General features: G+C 44.0%; 1 protein-coding gene across 1 annotated transcript; it reads left to right on the top strand.

The window, feature by feature from the left end:
* Nucleotides 1–7,753: 7,753 nt before the first annotated feature.
* Nucleotides 7,754–10,593, top strand: LOC109740031 (uncharacterized). Its single transcript, XM_040398416.3, has 9 exons — nt 7,754–7,809; nt 7,938–8,082; nt 8,289–8,332; nt 8,449–8,502; nt 8,632–8,715; nt 8,927–9,012; nt 9,247–9,327; nt 9,719–9,849; nt 10,282–10,593. The coding sequence occupies exons 1-9, from the start codon at nt 7,754–7,756 to the stop codon at nt 10,354–10,356; spliced, it is 756 nt and encodes a 251-aa protein (XP_040254350.3). The 3' UTR covers nt 10,357–10,593.
* The last annotated feature ends 4,406 nt before the right edge of the window (nt 10,594–14,999 follow it).

The raw sequence follows: 14,999 nt of genomic DNA, 5'->3' as shown, positions 1-14,999 counted from the left end.
GCCACCTGGAACACCACGGCATAATGGTGTCTCCGAACATCGTAACCGTACTTTATTAGATATGGTACAATCTATGATGTCTCTTACAGATTTACCACTATCGTTTTGGGGTTATGCATTAGAGCCAGCTACATTCACGTTAAATAGGGCACCATCTAAATCCGTTGAGACGACACTATATGAACCGTGGTTTGGCAAGAACCAAAGTTGTTGTTTCTTAAAGTTTGGGGTTGCGATGCTTATGTGAAAAAGTTTCATCCTGATAAGCTCAAACCCAAATCGGAGAAATGTGTCTTCATAGGATACCCAAAGGGGACAGTTGGGTACACTTTCTATCACAGATCCGAAGACAAGACATTCGTTGCTAAGAATGGATCCTTTCTAGAGAAGGAGTTTCTCTCGAAAGAAGTGAGTGGGAGGAAAGTAGAACTTGATCAGGTAACTGTACCTGCTCCCTTATTGGAAAGTAGTTCATCACAGAAATTTGTTCCTATGACTCCTACACCAATTAGTGAGCAAGCTAATGATGATGATCATGTAACTTCAGATCAAGTTACTACCGAACCTCGTAGGTAAACCAGAGTGAAATCCACACCAGAGTGGTACGGTAATCCTATTCTGGAGGTCATGTTACTTGACCATAACGAACCTACGAACTATGAGGAAGCGATGATGAGCCCAGATTCCGCAAAATGGCTTGAGGCCATGAAATCTGAGATGTGATCCATGTATGAGAACAAAGTATGGACTTTGGTTGACTTGCCCGATGATCGGCAAGCCATAGAAATAAATGGATCTTCAAGAGGAAGACGGACGTTGATAGTAGTGTTACTATCTACAAAGCTAGACTTGTCAAAAAAGGTTTTGACAAAGTTCAAGGTGTTGACTACGATGAGATTTTCTCACTCGTAGCGATGCTTAAGTCTGTCCGAATCATGTTAGCAAATTGCCACATTTTATGAAATCTGGCAAATGGATGTCGAAACTACATTCCTTAATGGATTTCTTAAAGAAGAGTTGTATATGATGCAACCAGAAGGTTTTGTCGATCCTAAAGGTGCTAACAAAGTGTGCAAGCTCCAGCAATCCATCTATGGACTGGTGCAAGCATCTCGGAATTGGAATATATGCTTTGATGAGTTGATCAAAGCATATAGTTTTATACAGACTTGCGGTGAAGCCTATGTTTACAAGAAAGTGAGTGGGAGCACTACAACATTTCTGATAAGTATATGTGAATGACATATTGTTGATCGGAAATAATGTAGAATTTTCTGGAAAGCATAGAGGAGTATTTGAAAGGAGTTTACAAAGAAAGACCTCGGTGAACTTGCTTACATATTGAGCATCAAGATCTTTAGAGATAGATCAAGACGCTTGATAAGTTTTTTCAATGAGCACTTACCTTGGCAAGATAGAAAGAGAATGCAAGTCATTCCCTATGCCTCAGCCATAGGTTCTATAAAGTATGCCATGCTGTGTACTAGATCTATTGTATACCCTACACTGAGTTTGGCAAGGGAGTACAATAGTGATCTAGGAGTAGATCACAGGACAGCGGTCAAAATTATCCTTAGGGGAATAAGGATATATTTCTCGATTATGGAGGTGAAAAAAGGTTCATCGTAAAGAGTTACGTCGATGCAAGCTTTGACACCGATCTGGATGACTCTAAGTCTCGATCTAGATACATATTGAAAGTGGGAGCAATTAGCTAGAGTAGCTCCGTGCAAAGCATTGTTGACATAGAAATTTGCAAAATACATACGGATCTGAATATGACAGACCCGTTGACTAAACTTCTCTCACAAGAAAAACATGATCACACCTTAGTACTCTTTGGGTGCTAATCACATAGCGATGTGAACTAGATTATTGACTCTAGTAAACCCTTTGGGTGTTGGTCACATGACGATGTGAACTATGGGTGTTAATCACATGTTGATGTGAACTATTGATGTTAAATCACATGGCGATGTGATCTAGATTATTGACTCTAATGTAAGTGGGAGACTGAAGGACATATGCCCTAGAGGCAATAATAAAGTTATTATTTATTTCCTTATTTCATGATAAATGTTTATTATTCATGCTAGAATTGTATTAACTGGAAACATAATACATGTGTGAGTACATAGACAAACAGAGTGTCACTAGTATGCCTCTACTTGACTAGCTCGTTGATCAAAGATGGTTATGTTTCCTAGCCATAGACATGAGTTGTCATTTGATTAACGGGGTCACATCATTAGGAGAATGATCTGATTGACTTGACCCATTCTGTTAGCTTAGCACTTGATCGTTTAGTATGTTGCTATTGCTTTCTTCATGACTTATACATGTTCCTATGACTATGAGATTATGCAACTCCCGTTTACCGGAGGAACACTTTGTGTGCTACCAAACATCCCAACGTAACTGGGTGATTATAAAGGTGCTCTACAGGTGTCTCTGAAGGTACTTGTTGGGTTGGCGTATTTCGAGATTAGGATTTGTCACTCCGATTGTCGGAGAGGTATCTCTGGGCCCTCTCGGTAATGCACATCACTATAAGCCTTGCAAGCATTGTGACTAATGAGTTAGTTGCAAGATGATGTATTACGGAACGAGTAAAGAGACTTGCCGGTAACGAGATTGAACTAGGTATTGAGATACCGATGATCAAATCTCGGGCAAGTAACATACCGATGACAAAGGGAACAACGTATGTTGTTATGCGGTTTGACCGATAAAGATCTTCGTAGAATATGTAGGAGCCAATATGAGCATCCAGGTTCCGCTATTGGTTATTGACCGGATACGTGTCTCGGTCATGTCTACATAGTTCTCGAACCCATAGGGTCCGCACGATTAAAGTTATGTGACGATTTGTATTATGAGTTTATGTGTTTTGATGTACCGAAGGTAGTTCGGAGTCCCGGATGAGATCGGGGACATGACGAGGAGTCTCAAAATGGTCGAGACGTAAAGATCGATACATTGGACGACTATATTCGGACATCGAAAAGGTTCCGAGTAATTCGGGTATTTTCAGAGTACCGGGGAGTTACGGGAATGCACCGGGAGAAGTATTGGGCCTTATTGGGCCATACGAGAATAGAGGAGAGAGGCCAAAAGGAAGGAGGCGCGCGCCCCCCCTCTGGTCCGAATTGGACAAGGGGTGTAGCCCCCTTTTTCCTTCTCCCTCTCCCCCTCTTTCCTTCTCTCCTACTCCAGAAAGGAAAGGGGAATCCTACTAGGACTTGGGAGTCCTAGTAGGACTCCCCACACTTGGCGCGCCCCCTCTAGGGCCGGCCTCTCCCTCCCTCCTTTATATACGGGGGCAAGGGGGCACCTCTAGAAAAACAAGTTGATCTGTTTATCTATTCCAGCCGTGTGCGGTGCCCCTCTCCACCATATTCCACCTCGGTCATATCGTAGCGGTGCTTAGGCAAAGCCCTGCGTCGGTAGCAACATCATCATCGTGATCACGCCGTCGTGCTGACGGAACTCTCCCGTGAAGCTCTGCTGGATCGGAGTTCGCGGGACGTCATCGAGCTGAACGTGTGCTGAACTCGGAGGTGCCGTACGTTCGGTACTTGGATCGGTCGGATCGTGAAGACGTACGACTACATCAACCGCTTTGTTCTAACGCTTCCGCTTTCGGTCTACGAGGGTACGTGGACAACACTCTCCGCTCTCGTTGCTATGCATCACCATGATCCTGTGTGTGCGTAGGATTTTTTTTTGAAATTACTACGTTCCCCAACAGATAAGCCGTAAGGCAGGATACCCATGTTTGAACCGCGCATCATGGCATCAAGTTCTCTTTGGAAACCTTTAATTTTTCTGAGAACTCGAATCTTGCTAGAGATTAATTCTTTTTGAACCGGAACTTTGAACCGGATTTGAGAGCTTAAAAGCGTTGTAAAAGACAAATTTACCTTGAGCCGGATGTTTGAACCGGATTTGAGAGCTTCAAAGCTTTGCGGGGGAGAGATGTCTCTTGAACCGGATTTTAAACCGGAATCTTTATTTTGAACCGACAATTTTCTGACGGCCTTTAAATTTTCATCAATATGGCGGTGTCCTCCGGAACCGGGTTATCATTCCCTCCAATGACCCGGAGTTCCCGAGTCATGTCATTGTAGCCCCCGAGTCTTAAGACGACTCGAGGAGTTGTCTTGAGATTCTCCACATTTAACTGTGATATAAACCGGTACGAGTCATTCAACGTCTCAGTGATATAACTTGTCCTGCACTGGAGAACTTGCAAGCCAGAGTAATTGCTCTTTTAAAGAATGCAATATATAATATAAAATATACTGGGTCAATTTCACCTGATGCGTCAGTAATTATCACCGCGGAGTTAATGATCCCCATGGTGAAGCTGAAATCAATCACGGCTGAGCCAGCCACGGGAGCCGATAGATGAGTCGGCCGCGGTGTTGTAAGCTGGTGTGGACGAGCAAGTTGTCCTCCTCGTTGTAAGCCGGTGCGGACGCGTGAACCGGCCGCGAGAGCGGACGGGCGAGTCGTCCGTGGCGTTGTAAGGTGGTGCGGACGGGCAAGTCGGCCGACGTGTTGATGCAAAATGGACCGCAACACACATGTCCGTGAAGCTGTGCGGCACAGCCGAACATGCATCCGCGGTATAATGGCATAAACAATTGTCCTGTGTAAAAATGTTACAGGGCAGAGTAATTGTTCTTTTGACAAAAAACAATAAGTGTTTAATAAGATAAGTTCAGATAGATATCACCTGATGTTTGTGAATGATAGATGATCTGTATGCCGCGTCAGAGCGGCTCAATATAATCTCGGCGGCTCAGGCAGATCGGTGACTCCCGGCGGCTCAACACAGCTGAGGCAGCTCAACGCGGCCTCAGCGGCTCAATAACGCTGAGTGGTCTTTCAGATGATTTTGTCCAGGTACAGTCTGACATGGACGCACGTACTTGAACTCTGTGCATTGCAATTAATAGTACTTTGATACACTTGCTTCATAACAGCTTCACTCGAAAGCTAGCTAGTAGCACGTCAGTCAACTTGATTGACCGATCCAGCAAACCGCACGATTCCTTGACAACACTATAGCCCGATTTTTAGAACTCAAAAGACGTCTCGGAACGGGTGGCTCAAGCGGTAGCTATGCTCGATGAGACGGGTCTGTGGCCGGCTCAGAGAGCCCGCGGCGGCTCATCGTAGAGGCAGCGGCAACGGCCGACCGCAGCAGGTTACAATCGAGGTGGCGCGACTCGGCGCTTTGGCGGCTCAAGCAGAGGTGGCCAAGTGCGGCTGAACCGGTGGCGGGCTTGGCAAGCGCCGGTGCAGCGGGGGCCGCGGCCGAGCGACAGTCAGAGACCCGTCCGGTGACAGCGGCTCAGAGACGAAAAAACTGTACCCGTATTGACCAAAGTTTGTAAGACGTGCGGTAACAGCTTGCCTCTGATTGATCTCTTCTTCCTGGGTATTCATGTGTTAAACTCACGCAATAGCTTTTCCTTCCTTGTAGATTCCTTGTAGGCATGTAGTATAAAGCACCACAGGGCATTACGATTGAACAAGAAAAAGTAGCTCTGTAGTCTTCACGTGATGACAAGAAGTACTAGTGGAAAGTAATCTTTGATGATTGGGTTTGCTTCGGTTTTCATGCAGACTGAGATGGCCAAGGAGGCGGCTCGTGGCCGGAGCGAGGCACGGCGACGGCAGCGGTCGGTTCAGACGGCGCAACAGACACGGGCGGCTCAGCTTGGAGCAAGCGACCGCGACTCAACGTACAACAAGAGTCGTCCGAGTCCGTGCTCACGCCTGGTCCCTTCTCCAAGTCGCAGCCGGTTTGACCAATCCATCCCAGTCGTGGTTGATCTCCGATTTTGTGTTTGACTGTACACATATGGATTCGATTGGCAGCGTGTCTTCTTGATGAATAGTAGCACTTAAGTAGTACTGCTTGATTAATCTTGACGGGAGTAGTTGGAATAAACAATAGATATGATTGACGGCCCCTGGATTGCAGTGTCGTAGTCAAAAATTCCTTATCCATCAACCTGTATCATGATGAATCGCCCAAGGCTAACTCAGACTCGGCGGAATCTCCACGGCGCGTGAGGCGGCCGCACGATCTGTAACCCCTAAACAATCTCAACCTTATATCCGCTGCCGCAAAAACACTTCATCAATCTTGACTGATGACCTCATTGTTGATGTGAATTTTTCCACACCGGTTTTTTCCACACCTTTAAGAACTCAACATCACCGTGCGCGAGCCCCACGGTGGGCGTCAACTGTCGTGGAATTGTCACAGCAGATGTCCTAGTGTAAGGACTTAGTCGTGAGGCCAACGCATCTATGTAGTAGCTTGAGAGGGGTTGATCGGAATCGAGAGGCACAACACAAGACAAGGGTTTAGACAGCTTCGGGCCCCGGAAAACATCATCCGGTAATAACCCTACATGTTGTTTGTGGCTAGGTCTCATTATGATCATGAGGGAGTCGCCGGTAAGCCGGCTCTTTGTGTCTAGCCCTAGAGATTGTTTCTTCTTGCTTGTCCTTCTTTGGGGAGCCCTGCCCCTCCTTATATAAGTTGAAGGGGCGGGTTACATGACTAGTCCTAGTAGGATTAGGATTACTCTATTACAAGTGGAGTCCTAGTCTTGCTTCCTTTGTAGGAGAATATTCCTTATGTCTTCCTCTTAAGCCGGCCCACCATAACATGAGCCGGCCTTCTGGGCCTTGGGCCTTTGTCATCCATCTGAAACACCCGCCGGGTCACCAATGAGTCTTCAGGCTCGTGAGTCGTCACACCAGTGAACCGCCAGACACATGAGTCGCCAATCTTCTGGTGGGTTGCCAATGAAACGCAAGTCCGGCCGGGTCATATATCCGGCCGGGTCATACCGCGGGGTATATCCCCGACACTTGGCGTGGGTGGTGGTCTGCCGGTTATGCATCAGTGGTTTTCCTCCTCGGGAACTTGCGGTGGGCTTCATGGTGCTTGTCAAAGGTGGTGACGGTGTATGGGGTGTGGTCTCCATGCTTGTCATCCCCTCCTGGCAATAGGTCGGTCCTGTCCCTGCACGCTCTTGGGTGAGTTTTTCTCCTACTGACGGCATGGTGTCCTAGGATCCAGGACGAGAGGGCCGAGGGGCTTCTTTGGAGGAAGAGATAGATGGCGGGTCTTCCTCGGCGGCGGGCTGCTCCCTTGTTGTGGTCGCATCAATGGCATGATGTGGAGTTGCCATAGGATTCAATGGTCTAGCTTGTTATGGGTCCATTTTGAGCCTGTTAGTGAGCTGTTCATTAGCATCTTGTATCATTGTCACTTTCTTTTTTCTTCTTCTTTTTCTGTTGTTTCCATGGATGTAAAGCAAGATGAAAGCCTTGTTCGATAACTCTATCACTATGCATGATGAATTTACTTTTGCCTGCTTTATTTATTGAGAACGGGGCAGTAGCCCAATGGCTGGGGTGGAGCGAATATATTTGGGATTCTCAATAAGGAGTCGTGGAATAAGCCAGCTATTTCCGTATGGTGCCGGGGTCAAAAAATATTTTTGCCTGTTTATTTATTAAGCAAGTAAGAAATTTTGAGCATGTGGGCCAAGCGCGCAGAGATATACTCGTACGTAGGAGTACTATTCCGTAAAAATAGTCGACTAAATAGGTTTCATACTTCTTCCATTAGTCGCGATCTCCGTCGATAAGCACCTACCGATCGACATATCTCTATTGCGTTGCGTTGGCAAGCGAACCACCGGCGCCGCCGCCGCCGATGGATCTGGTCCCGCCCGTCTCCGACTACCCCAGTCCCACCGCCGCCCGCGCCAGGTCCGTTCACCCGGCTTCTCTTCTCAACCCTTCTTCCTCACCGGCCCGAAAACTAGACCGAGGAGGCTAGCTAGCTTCTACAGTACTATATGTACGTGTGCACTAGAATCTGCGTTGTATGGTCGCAGGATGTCGGTACCGGGGTACGACGTCATGTTCGGGAAGCTCTCCCGCCGCGGCCTCTTCGATGACTACTTCATGCAGCGCGGGGGCATCGACACACGCTTCGTGCTCAAGGCCAAGGAAGATCCTCGCCTTCAGCTGGCCGCCACCGTATCCATCATCCATGCTATTTTTGCTAGTACAAAACACAAACAGAAGTTTATTTTAGTTCGACCAATCTAGCTAGCCTTTTCTATTCTATCAGTACTATGTAAATCTAGCTAGATATAAATTAATTAGCTGCTCGGTACATAATTTATTTGCAAGAAAGACATAAGTGGTATCTATTTGTTCCCTAACTTGAATTAATTCACTAGATTTCTACAAGTGGCGACATGGAGGCCCAGTTTCGGTGGCACAGGTAGTAACCAAACATGTCCACCAAAGTTGTATCTCTAATTTACTTAAATTATGTCATGTGCTCCAGCTAGCTTGCTGTAATCTAAACATAAAATGTTTTTTGTTTACCATTTTTAGGGATCTGGATATTCCCCACACATTCGTGGACCTGACTGCGTCAGCTTCAGAACCGTAAGCGACTTCTTGCTCGACAGCACACATCTAGGAGATACCTGCTTGCGTCCTTGTGAAACTCTAGTTAATTTCTTGTGAGACATACATGCGTACATATGCTAATTTGGCTTTCAATTGTATATTCAGCATGTTGCGGCTAAGATCATGTGCTTACTATCCAAAGTATGGTATTGGCGCCTTTGGAACATTCCCTTTCCTTATGACAAACAGGTAAACTTGTAAGACTCTTGTTTGATCGCACAGCATGAATAATGCACACAGTTGTTACATAGCTAGCTTTCTAGCAAAATATACCTGCATGTGTTGAGAAGCTTGCATTAAAATCCATACTTCTATAGAAGTTATAGCCTCACTATTAATTCTGAATATAACTGCTACTTAACCATATTGATGACTAAATTCAGTTTTCTCTGTTTGACAGGGTGCGTTCGGAAGACTACGGTGTCATGGGTTTAAGATACGGTTCAAAGAATCTGTCGATTGGAGCGTCTTTTCTACCATTTGCTTGTATGTTAATATTTATATATTTTTACTTGACCGGATTATTATTTATAAAATCTAACAGAGCTTTGTGAAATGAGTAAGAGTTTTTCTAATCCAAGTTGATGTCCATCTTAGTTTGAATCAATTTTGGCCCCCTCAAACAATCAAGTTTTGTATCTGGTCACCCCTGGATATGCTTGGCTAGCTCCGCCAGTGCATGCTACTACTATGTGCTAATTACCTTTTTTTTGTACGCAGTATCTGGTGAGGTACCCTATAGTGCATGGTTGGTCGGGAGAAGAGGAAGTTTAAGTGCAGGGGTCCAATATAAGCCACTTAGTGAGTGTTACCAAACTTACACTATCACCGGAGAGTAGTTTCTTTACTCCACTGTTCTCCCCTTTTATGTAGATTTAGTAGTGCTATTATTTAGCCACATGATGCTTTACAATTTTGAGGGTTTTTCCTTTACAATGTTTCATTCCACATGGAACTTAAGGACCACCATAACTATTCACATGGAAAATTCTTCCAGACAAAGGTCTAGATGGCTTATTTTATTTCTTCTTGCCAAGTAAGTGCAAAACAAAAATGTCTTTTATGTTTCAGTATAAATCAGTAGTGAAGCTAAGTCCAATATAAAAGATTGAGCATCACATATCTTCTAGGTTCGCTAGTTTGGCATCAAGAACTTATTTCCCCTTTGTGTTTTATATACATTTTTTAATAGGTGGAAGCAAGCATCCTGTGCCGTTTACAGACCCAATGAACTGGAATTGTGCAATCAGTTATGGCATGGGATCAGATAGCCCACTCAGCCCTTCACTCAATTTTGCCCTAGAGCTTGTCAGAAATACACAGGTTTGATACAGTTGTTGCTTATTACCTAATACAATACAGGTTTCACATTGTCCGTTAGCTTTCAACACAGAGAATAATTTATTAGAAATATTGCTACTTGTATAATATCTATACATACATGTGTGTGTGTGTGTGTGCACGCGCGCATAAATTTATCTTATTTAAAGAACTCAATTATCGATCACAGTGAAACATGATTCATATATATGTTTCTTTCTCTCTTTTCGTCCTTTTCGATGTTGGATATAATTCATACATATGTTTCTCTCGCTTTTCTTTCTCATCATTTGTTTTGTATGGAACTTTATTGTCTACTAAAAGAAAACGTTGTTGCATATCTTAAGCTACTTTTTCCTTTATTGGAACTCTCATACGATGCAAGTTTACGTTTATTGATTCTGATGCAATGAAATTTCTGTTCCTCGTATGCAGCTGGTTGCATCATTTTATCGGAACCATGTTGTGGGCTGCACGGTAAGGGTAGTTATATTTCATTTATTACCATAGATGTTTAACTTCTACTTTACCAAATTACCTATGCAATTCTTCTAACATCCGTTGAAAGTTCGTTTAGAGACTCAATAAAATAATTATGGATCTTGAATTGTCATATGCAATTATTCTGTTTAAACGTCTGGATTTACATTGTGTGTGTCCCTACCTGCAGGAAGGAAATACTGAATACGACTTCATTAGTCTGACAAACTCCATTGATCTTGGGCTTGAGCTGGCCAAAAGGTAAACCATAAAGAAAAAAAGAAAAATATTTTCATTTTTGCAACAATGCCCCTGACTACATTTCTTTATGTCTGATCTTTAGGTTGGATAGAGACAAACCACCAGAAAATGCAAACGATTTGTCGTTTCAGATAGCTGCATGTTGGAAGCCTAACGAACATGTGTTAGTAAAGGTCAGCTGCGCTTCTTTATGAGATGTTCCTTGGGGGAGGGGGGGGGGGGGGGGGGGGGTGCACTGTATCTCTGCTAATTACTATGAGGCTGTTTACCAAAATAGTTGTGCACTTATATATGTATATGATTCCCTTCTAGCATTTGAATCTGTGTCCTAGTTTGCACTTTGGGCCATCGACGGGTCATTTTAGCAAGAAAGAAACTACAACGTGTCATGGGTTATTTTTTCCCGTGAAATGTTGGTTTGCAGTAGGGCTTTAAATTTAATTATTGTCTATGTATGTGCACATTTAATCATGGAAATAATTACTGCTTTCTTAACAGGGGAAGGCAGGTCTCTCCAAATCGTCCTTTGCTATGGTGTTAAACCATCCGATCATGACCTTCTTAACATTTAACGTCGCAGGTTTGCCTCCTTCAGATCCTTAGGAAAAGACTTATTCGAAGAAAAATCTTACTCCCTCTGATCCATATTAGTTGTTACTGAAACGGATGTATCTAGATGTATTTCAGTGCTAGATACATCCGTTTGAGCGACAAGTAATATGAATGGGAGGAAGTATTATACTTTTGGGGAAAAAGATAGTAACCTTGTCATCACAGGCTTTTTACTTTAGAACTACATACTATATTTGTATAGTTTACTTCTTAGTATAGCAAATATCACCATGGATTGTCGGTAGCACAAATGATGGCATCATTTGAAGTACCTATCGAAGGTCTCAACAATGAATTCCTGTTTTGCAGTTGAACGTGACCACAAGCAGGGTACAGGATCGTATGGATTTGGGTTTTGTTTTAAGGATATATGAGAACCCAGGTCCGTTACTGATCTTACTATGTTGCGCTGTAAAACAATAATGACTTTTTGTTCAAGAGATCTTCTAGATGTTGTGCTACTAAGACTATGTCTATCATATTATTGCAGTTAGCAAAAGCTCGTTAAACCATGCGGTCTTGACAGAAAACAAGGATGGATCATGTTTTGAGCAGGGAGCCTGGAAAGAAGCGCGATATATGTTCATTACCACTTACCAACAAGTCTCGAAGCCTAAACATATAGACAAAAAAATTACTTACAAGAATTATGTTTCTTTTGTGATAGCTCCTGTGTGTGTCACATAGAAAAACAGCTCGTTAATTAACTCTATATATAGAATACCATAAATGTCTTGTTTTGTTATCTGCATTTTAAGATTGGTACATGCATCATGTAGTATCGCACAGATTGCAAGTATTAGCAGGTTGCTGATTGATAGGTAAATTAGCAAGAGGTTGAACTAAAATGAACAACCCTTATAAACTGAAATTTATTGTTCCATTGAAGCAGTCAATTCTATTTTTTTGAACTTCATGCTACCAATCGCTTGATTCAACAAAATCCAAGAGAGAAGACGAATAACGAGGTGGTCTGGGTCACCGTTCTCACATGCCCACACATCACATCATCACAGTTCTCACATGCCCACCGAGGTGTGTGCAACGTCTGCTTCATGGTTGCAAGTGCTCGCTTCCAAGCCACGTATGGATTTTTCTCAACATTTTTGTTGTGACAAAATGAGATTTTTTTTCTAAAATAAGCACCCGGTTGTTCCACATCGAGCGTCGTTGTTGCAAACCAAACACAATATCAGTGATGTTGGGGCCGACGAGTAGAGCACCGCAAGCACGGTTGCAACATCGCCAATGTTGCCGACGTGCCCGATCGCAACATGGCTAATGTTGTGATTATCCCTGCATCATCGTCAGTGTTGCAGACATCGCTGTGAGTCCATGGCCACCGCCCTGCAGCATGACATCACAGCAAACCAAGGCGTCGTCCTCGCAACATTAGTGTGGCTGCCTCAAGCACCAAACGTCGCCAACCTGCAAATGGCGTATGACATTGCAAGTCAGACCGCAAATGCTGTAAAGGCGCGGCATGGTACATGTTACAATGGGTGACTGTAACTTGGTCCATGTTGCAATGGGTGATCGTACCTTGGTCCATGTTGCAATGGGTGACCACAGGCCCGCATCATGGAGGCTCTGGAGATGACCATAACATGGTCCATGTTGCAATGGGTGGCCGCAAAATGATTCATGTTGCAATATTTTTACAATGTGTGACCGAAATGGACTACAACACGTCATGTGTTACAAAGCCCTGAACAAAGCACGCTCCATGTTGCAAACGACCGCGGTTGACGCAAGCGGAGATCAGACAGCTATCTCATGCACCGTCCAACAACTGTCGAGGCAGCCAACCTGATATAAACATCACCCAGCCGATGACGTAGCGCCCATCAAGGATTTTTGCAAATATACATCCACAAAAATTACGTACGATGATGTTGTATACGAAAGAAAATGTTGCAAAAGTTTTCCTAGTCGGCGGTCCTATCACCATGCAACCTACGAGAACTAGTACAATCACTTTTTAAGAGCATGGTTAATAATATAGCCAACAACAGGCTATACGGAGTTGCCATGTCACTAGTCAACATGTATAATAGCTAGTTGCTAAGTAGTACTACTTTATTAATGCATGACCCACCTTACACTCTCACATTGTTTCTTGGAATCCGTGATGTAGCCGGTTGTTAATCTACAGCCCGCTTTCCTTCTCTCTCCTCTTCTCTCTCATCCAACTCAGCACAAATATAATAGTTTAATCCGTACAGCCTGCTGACTGTACCTTGTTGTACTTGCTCTAACTAGTCACATGGGCCGAGTTGGTCCCGCACGAGAGAGTGCATGACATTCCACTTGTTGGGAAAACATGATGAAAATAATGATACAGTATAATGGTATTGGTGGGATACACCCACATGGAAGTAGTCCTTTCTCCAACGCAGTTTGTGGGATGACACGGGCCGAGTTGGTCCCACACGAGAGAGTGCATGACATTCCACTTGTTGGGAAAACATGATGAAAATAATGATACAGTATAATGGTATTGGTGGGATACACCCACATGGAAGGAGTCCTTTCTCCAACGCGGTTTGTGGGATGACACGTGCGTCATTCAACGGCAGTGACCTGACTTGGACTCTGTCAATCGTACGGCTGATCAGGCGATTGATCTTTCTCGGTTTTCAAATGACGGGCGCGTAGCGCTGGCCCATAAGCAATCGGCCCACTAGCGGAATCAACATCAACAAACATATAGGTGAGCGGTGCAGGGAAGCCACACATTCTCCGTTTCGCATCATCATCCTTGTTGGCCCAACGCTACCCTGGGAGGCCGTGATCACCGTGACAAAGCTCACTAAGCCTGATGCTCCATAAGTGATGGACTCAATGTGCCACAGGTACATCCATAGCACTCACGAGAATCTCTTCCAGCACAAGGAAATCATCCTAGAACCAATGTGTTTTATTCAATCCATATGAGAGGACTGTTGTAGTAGTCTGGCGGTGACGGGGTCAGGCCGTCGCGCTGGCCACTGTGAGTTTAGCACGTATGCAATGGCGACAACTAACACCTTATGTTCTGTGATTCGGGGTTGTGTGTATGTTCTCCTGCGAACCTTTAATTTCTCTCCGACAGGAATGACTGGCTATTGTCATCAAGGGCCCTTAGTGACGGGTGATTCTTTGACAGACTTGTTGCTCATGCTCATCAGAGCCTGGATTTCATCTTTTATCCGCCTCGTTTGGTTTGGTAATTGCGTTTCCCTCTTGAAGATTTCTTGGCCGGATCATCCTATGATGAAAGGTCCCACTTAATGGCTTCATGTAAGCCTATCTCTGCACACGCAGAGCTTCTTTACATATCTATAATTTTGCACAAATTGAACTGTCCAAAGAGTTGTATTAAGCAATAAGGAATATGATGATGGATAGTGATACTTGGTTCGATCGCTATCCCATTTTCCGATTTCTATTTCCACATGACCCGGCTTTATGTCTCCTCATTTTTTCAGTTGCGATTATTCTCGGTATGGCAGAAAAAGAAATGAAGTGCTTAAAGAGGGATTTGAACCTAGGTCAATTGAGTAATTATTAAGCCCAAGAACCAACTCAACCACCTTTACTTGTTGTCATTGTACATAAACAAGGTATTTAAACCCTTCTTTCTTTCTACCATATTAGCCAATAATAATAATTTTAGGCTTGGTAACTTTGGCATAAGTAGCGTGATAACTATGACATTACCATCTTGGTAACTTCAATATTAGCGCCCTGGTAATAAATAACATGATAAAGGTTGATAACTATATTGCTACAAGGCTGATAACTAGAACGTGAGAAGC

This window comes from Aegilops tauschii, chromosome 1 (genome assembly GCF_002575655.3).
Source record: "Aegilops tauschii subsp. strangulata cultivar AL8/78 chromosome 1, Aet v6.0, whole genome shotgun sequence".
Classification (NCBI taxonomy): Eukaryota; Viridiplantae; Streptophyta; class Magnoliopsida; order Poales; family Poaceae; genus Aegilops; species Aegilops tauschii.
The sequence above is the reverse complement of the archived record's forward strand: the minus strand, read 5'-3'. Positions and strand labels throughout refer to the sequence as shown.

Excerpts from the sequence above, each read along its gene's own strand:
- LOC109740031 (XM_040398416.3), top strand. The coding sequence starts at position 7,754 with ATGGATCTGGTCCCGCCCGTCTCCGACTACCCCAGTCCCACCGCCGCC. Across the intron at positions 8,083-8,288 it reads GCCTTCAGCTGGCCGCCACC|ATTTCTACAAGTGGCGACAT; the intron begins GTATCCATCATC and ends TTAATTCACTAG. Across the intron at positions 8,333-8,448 it reads GCCCAGTTTCGGTGGCACAG|GGATCTGGATATTCCCCACA; the intron begins GTAGTAACCAAA and ends TACCATTTTTAG.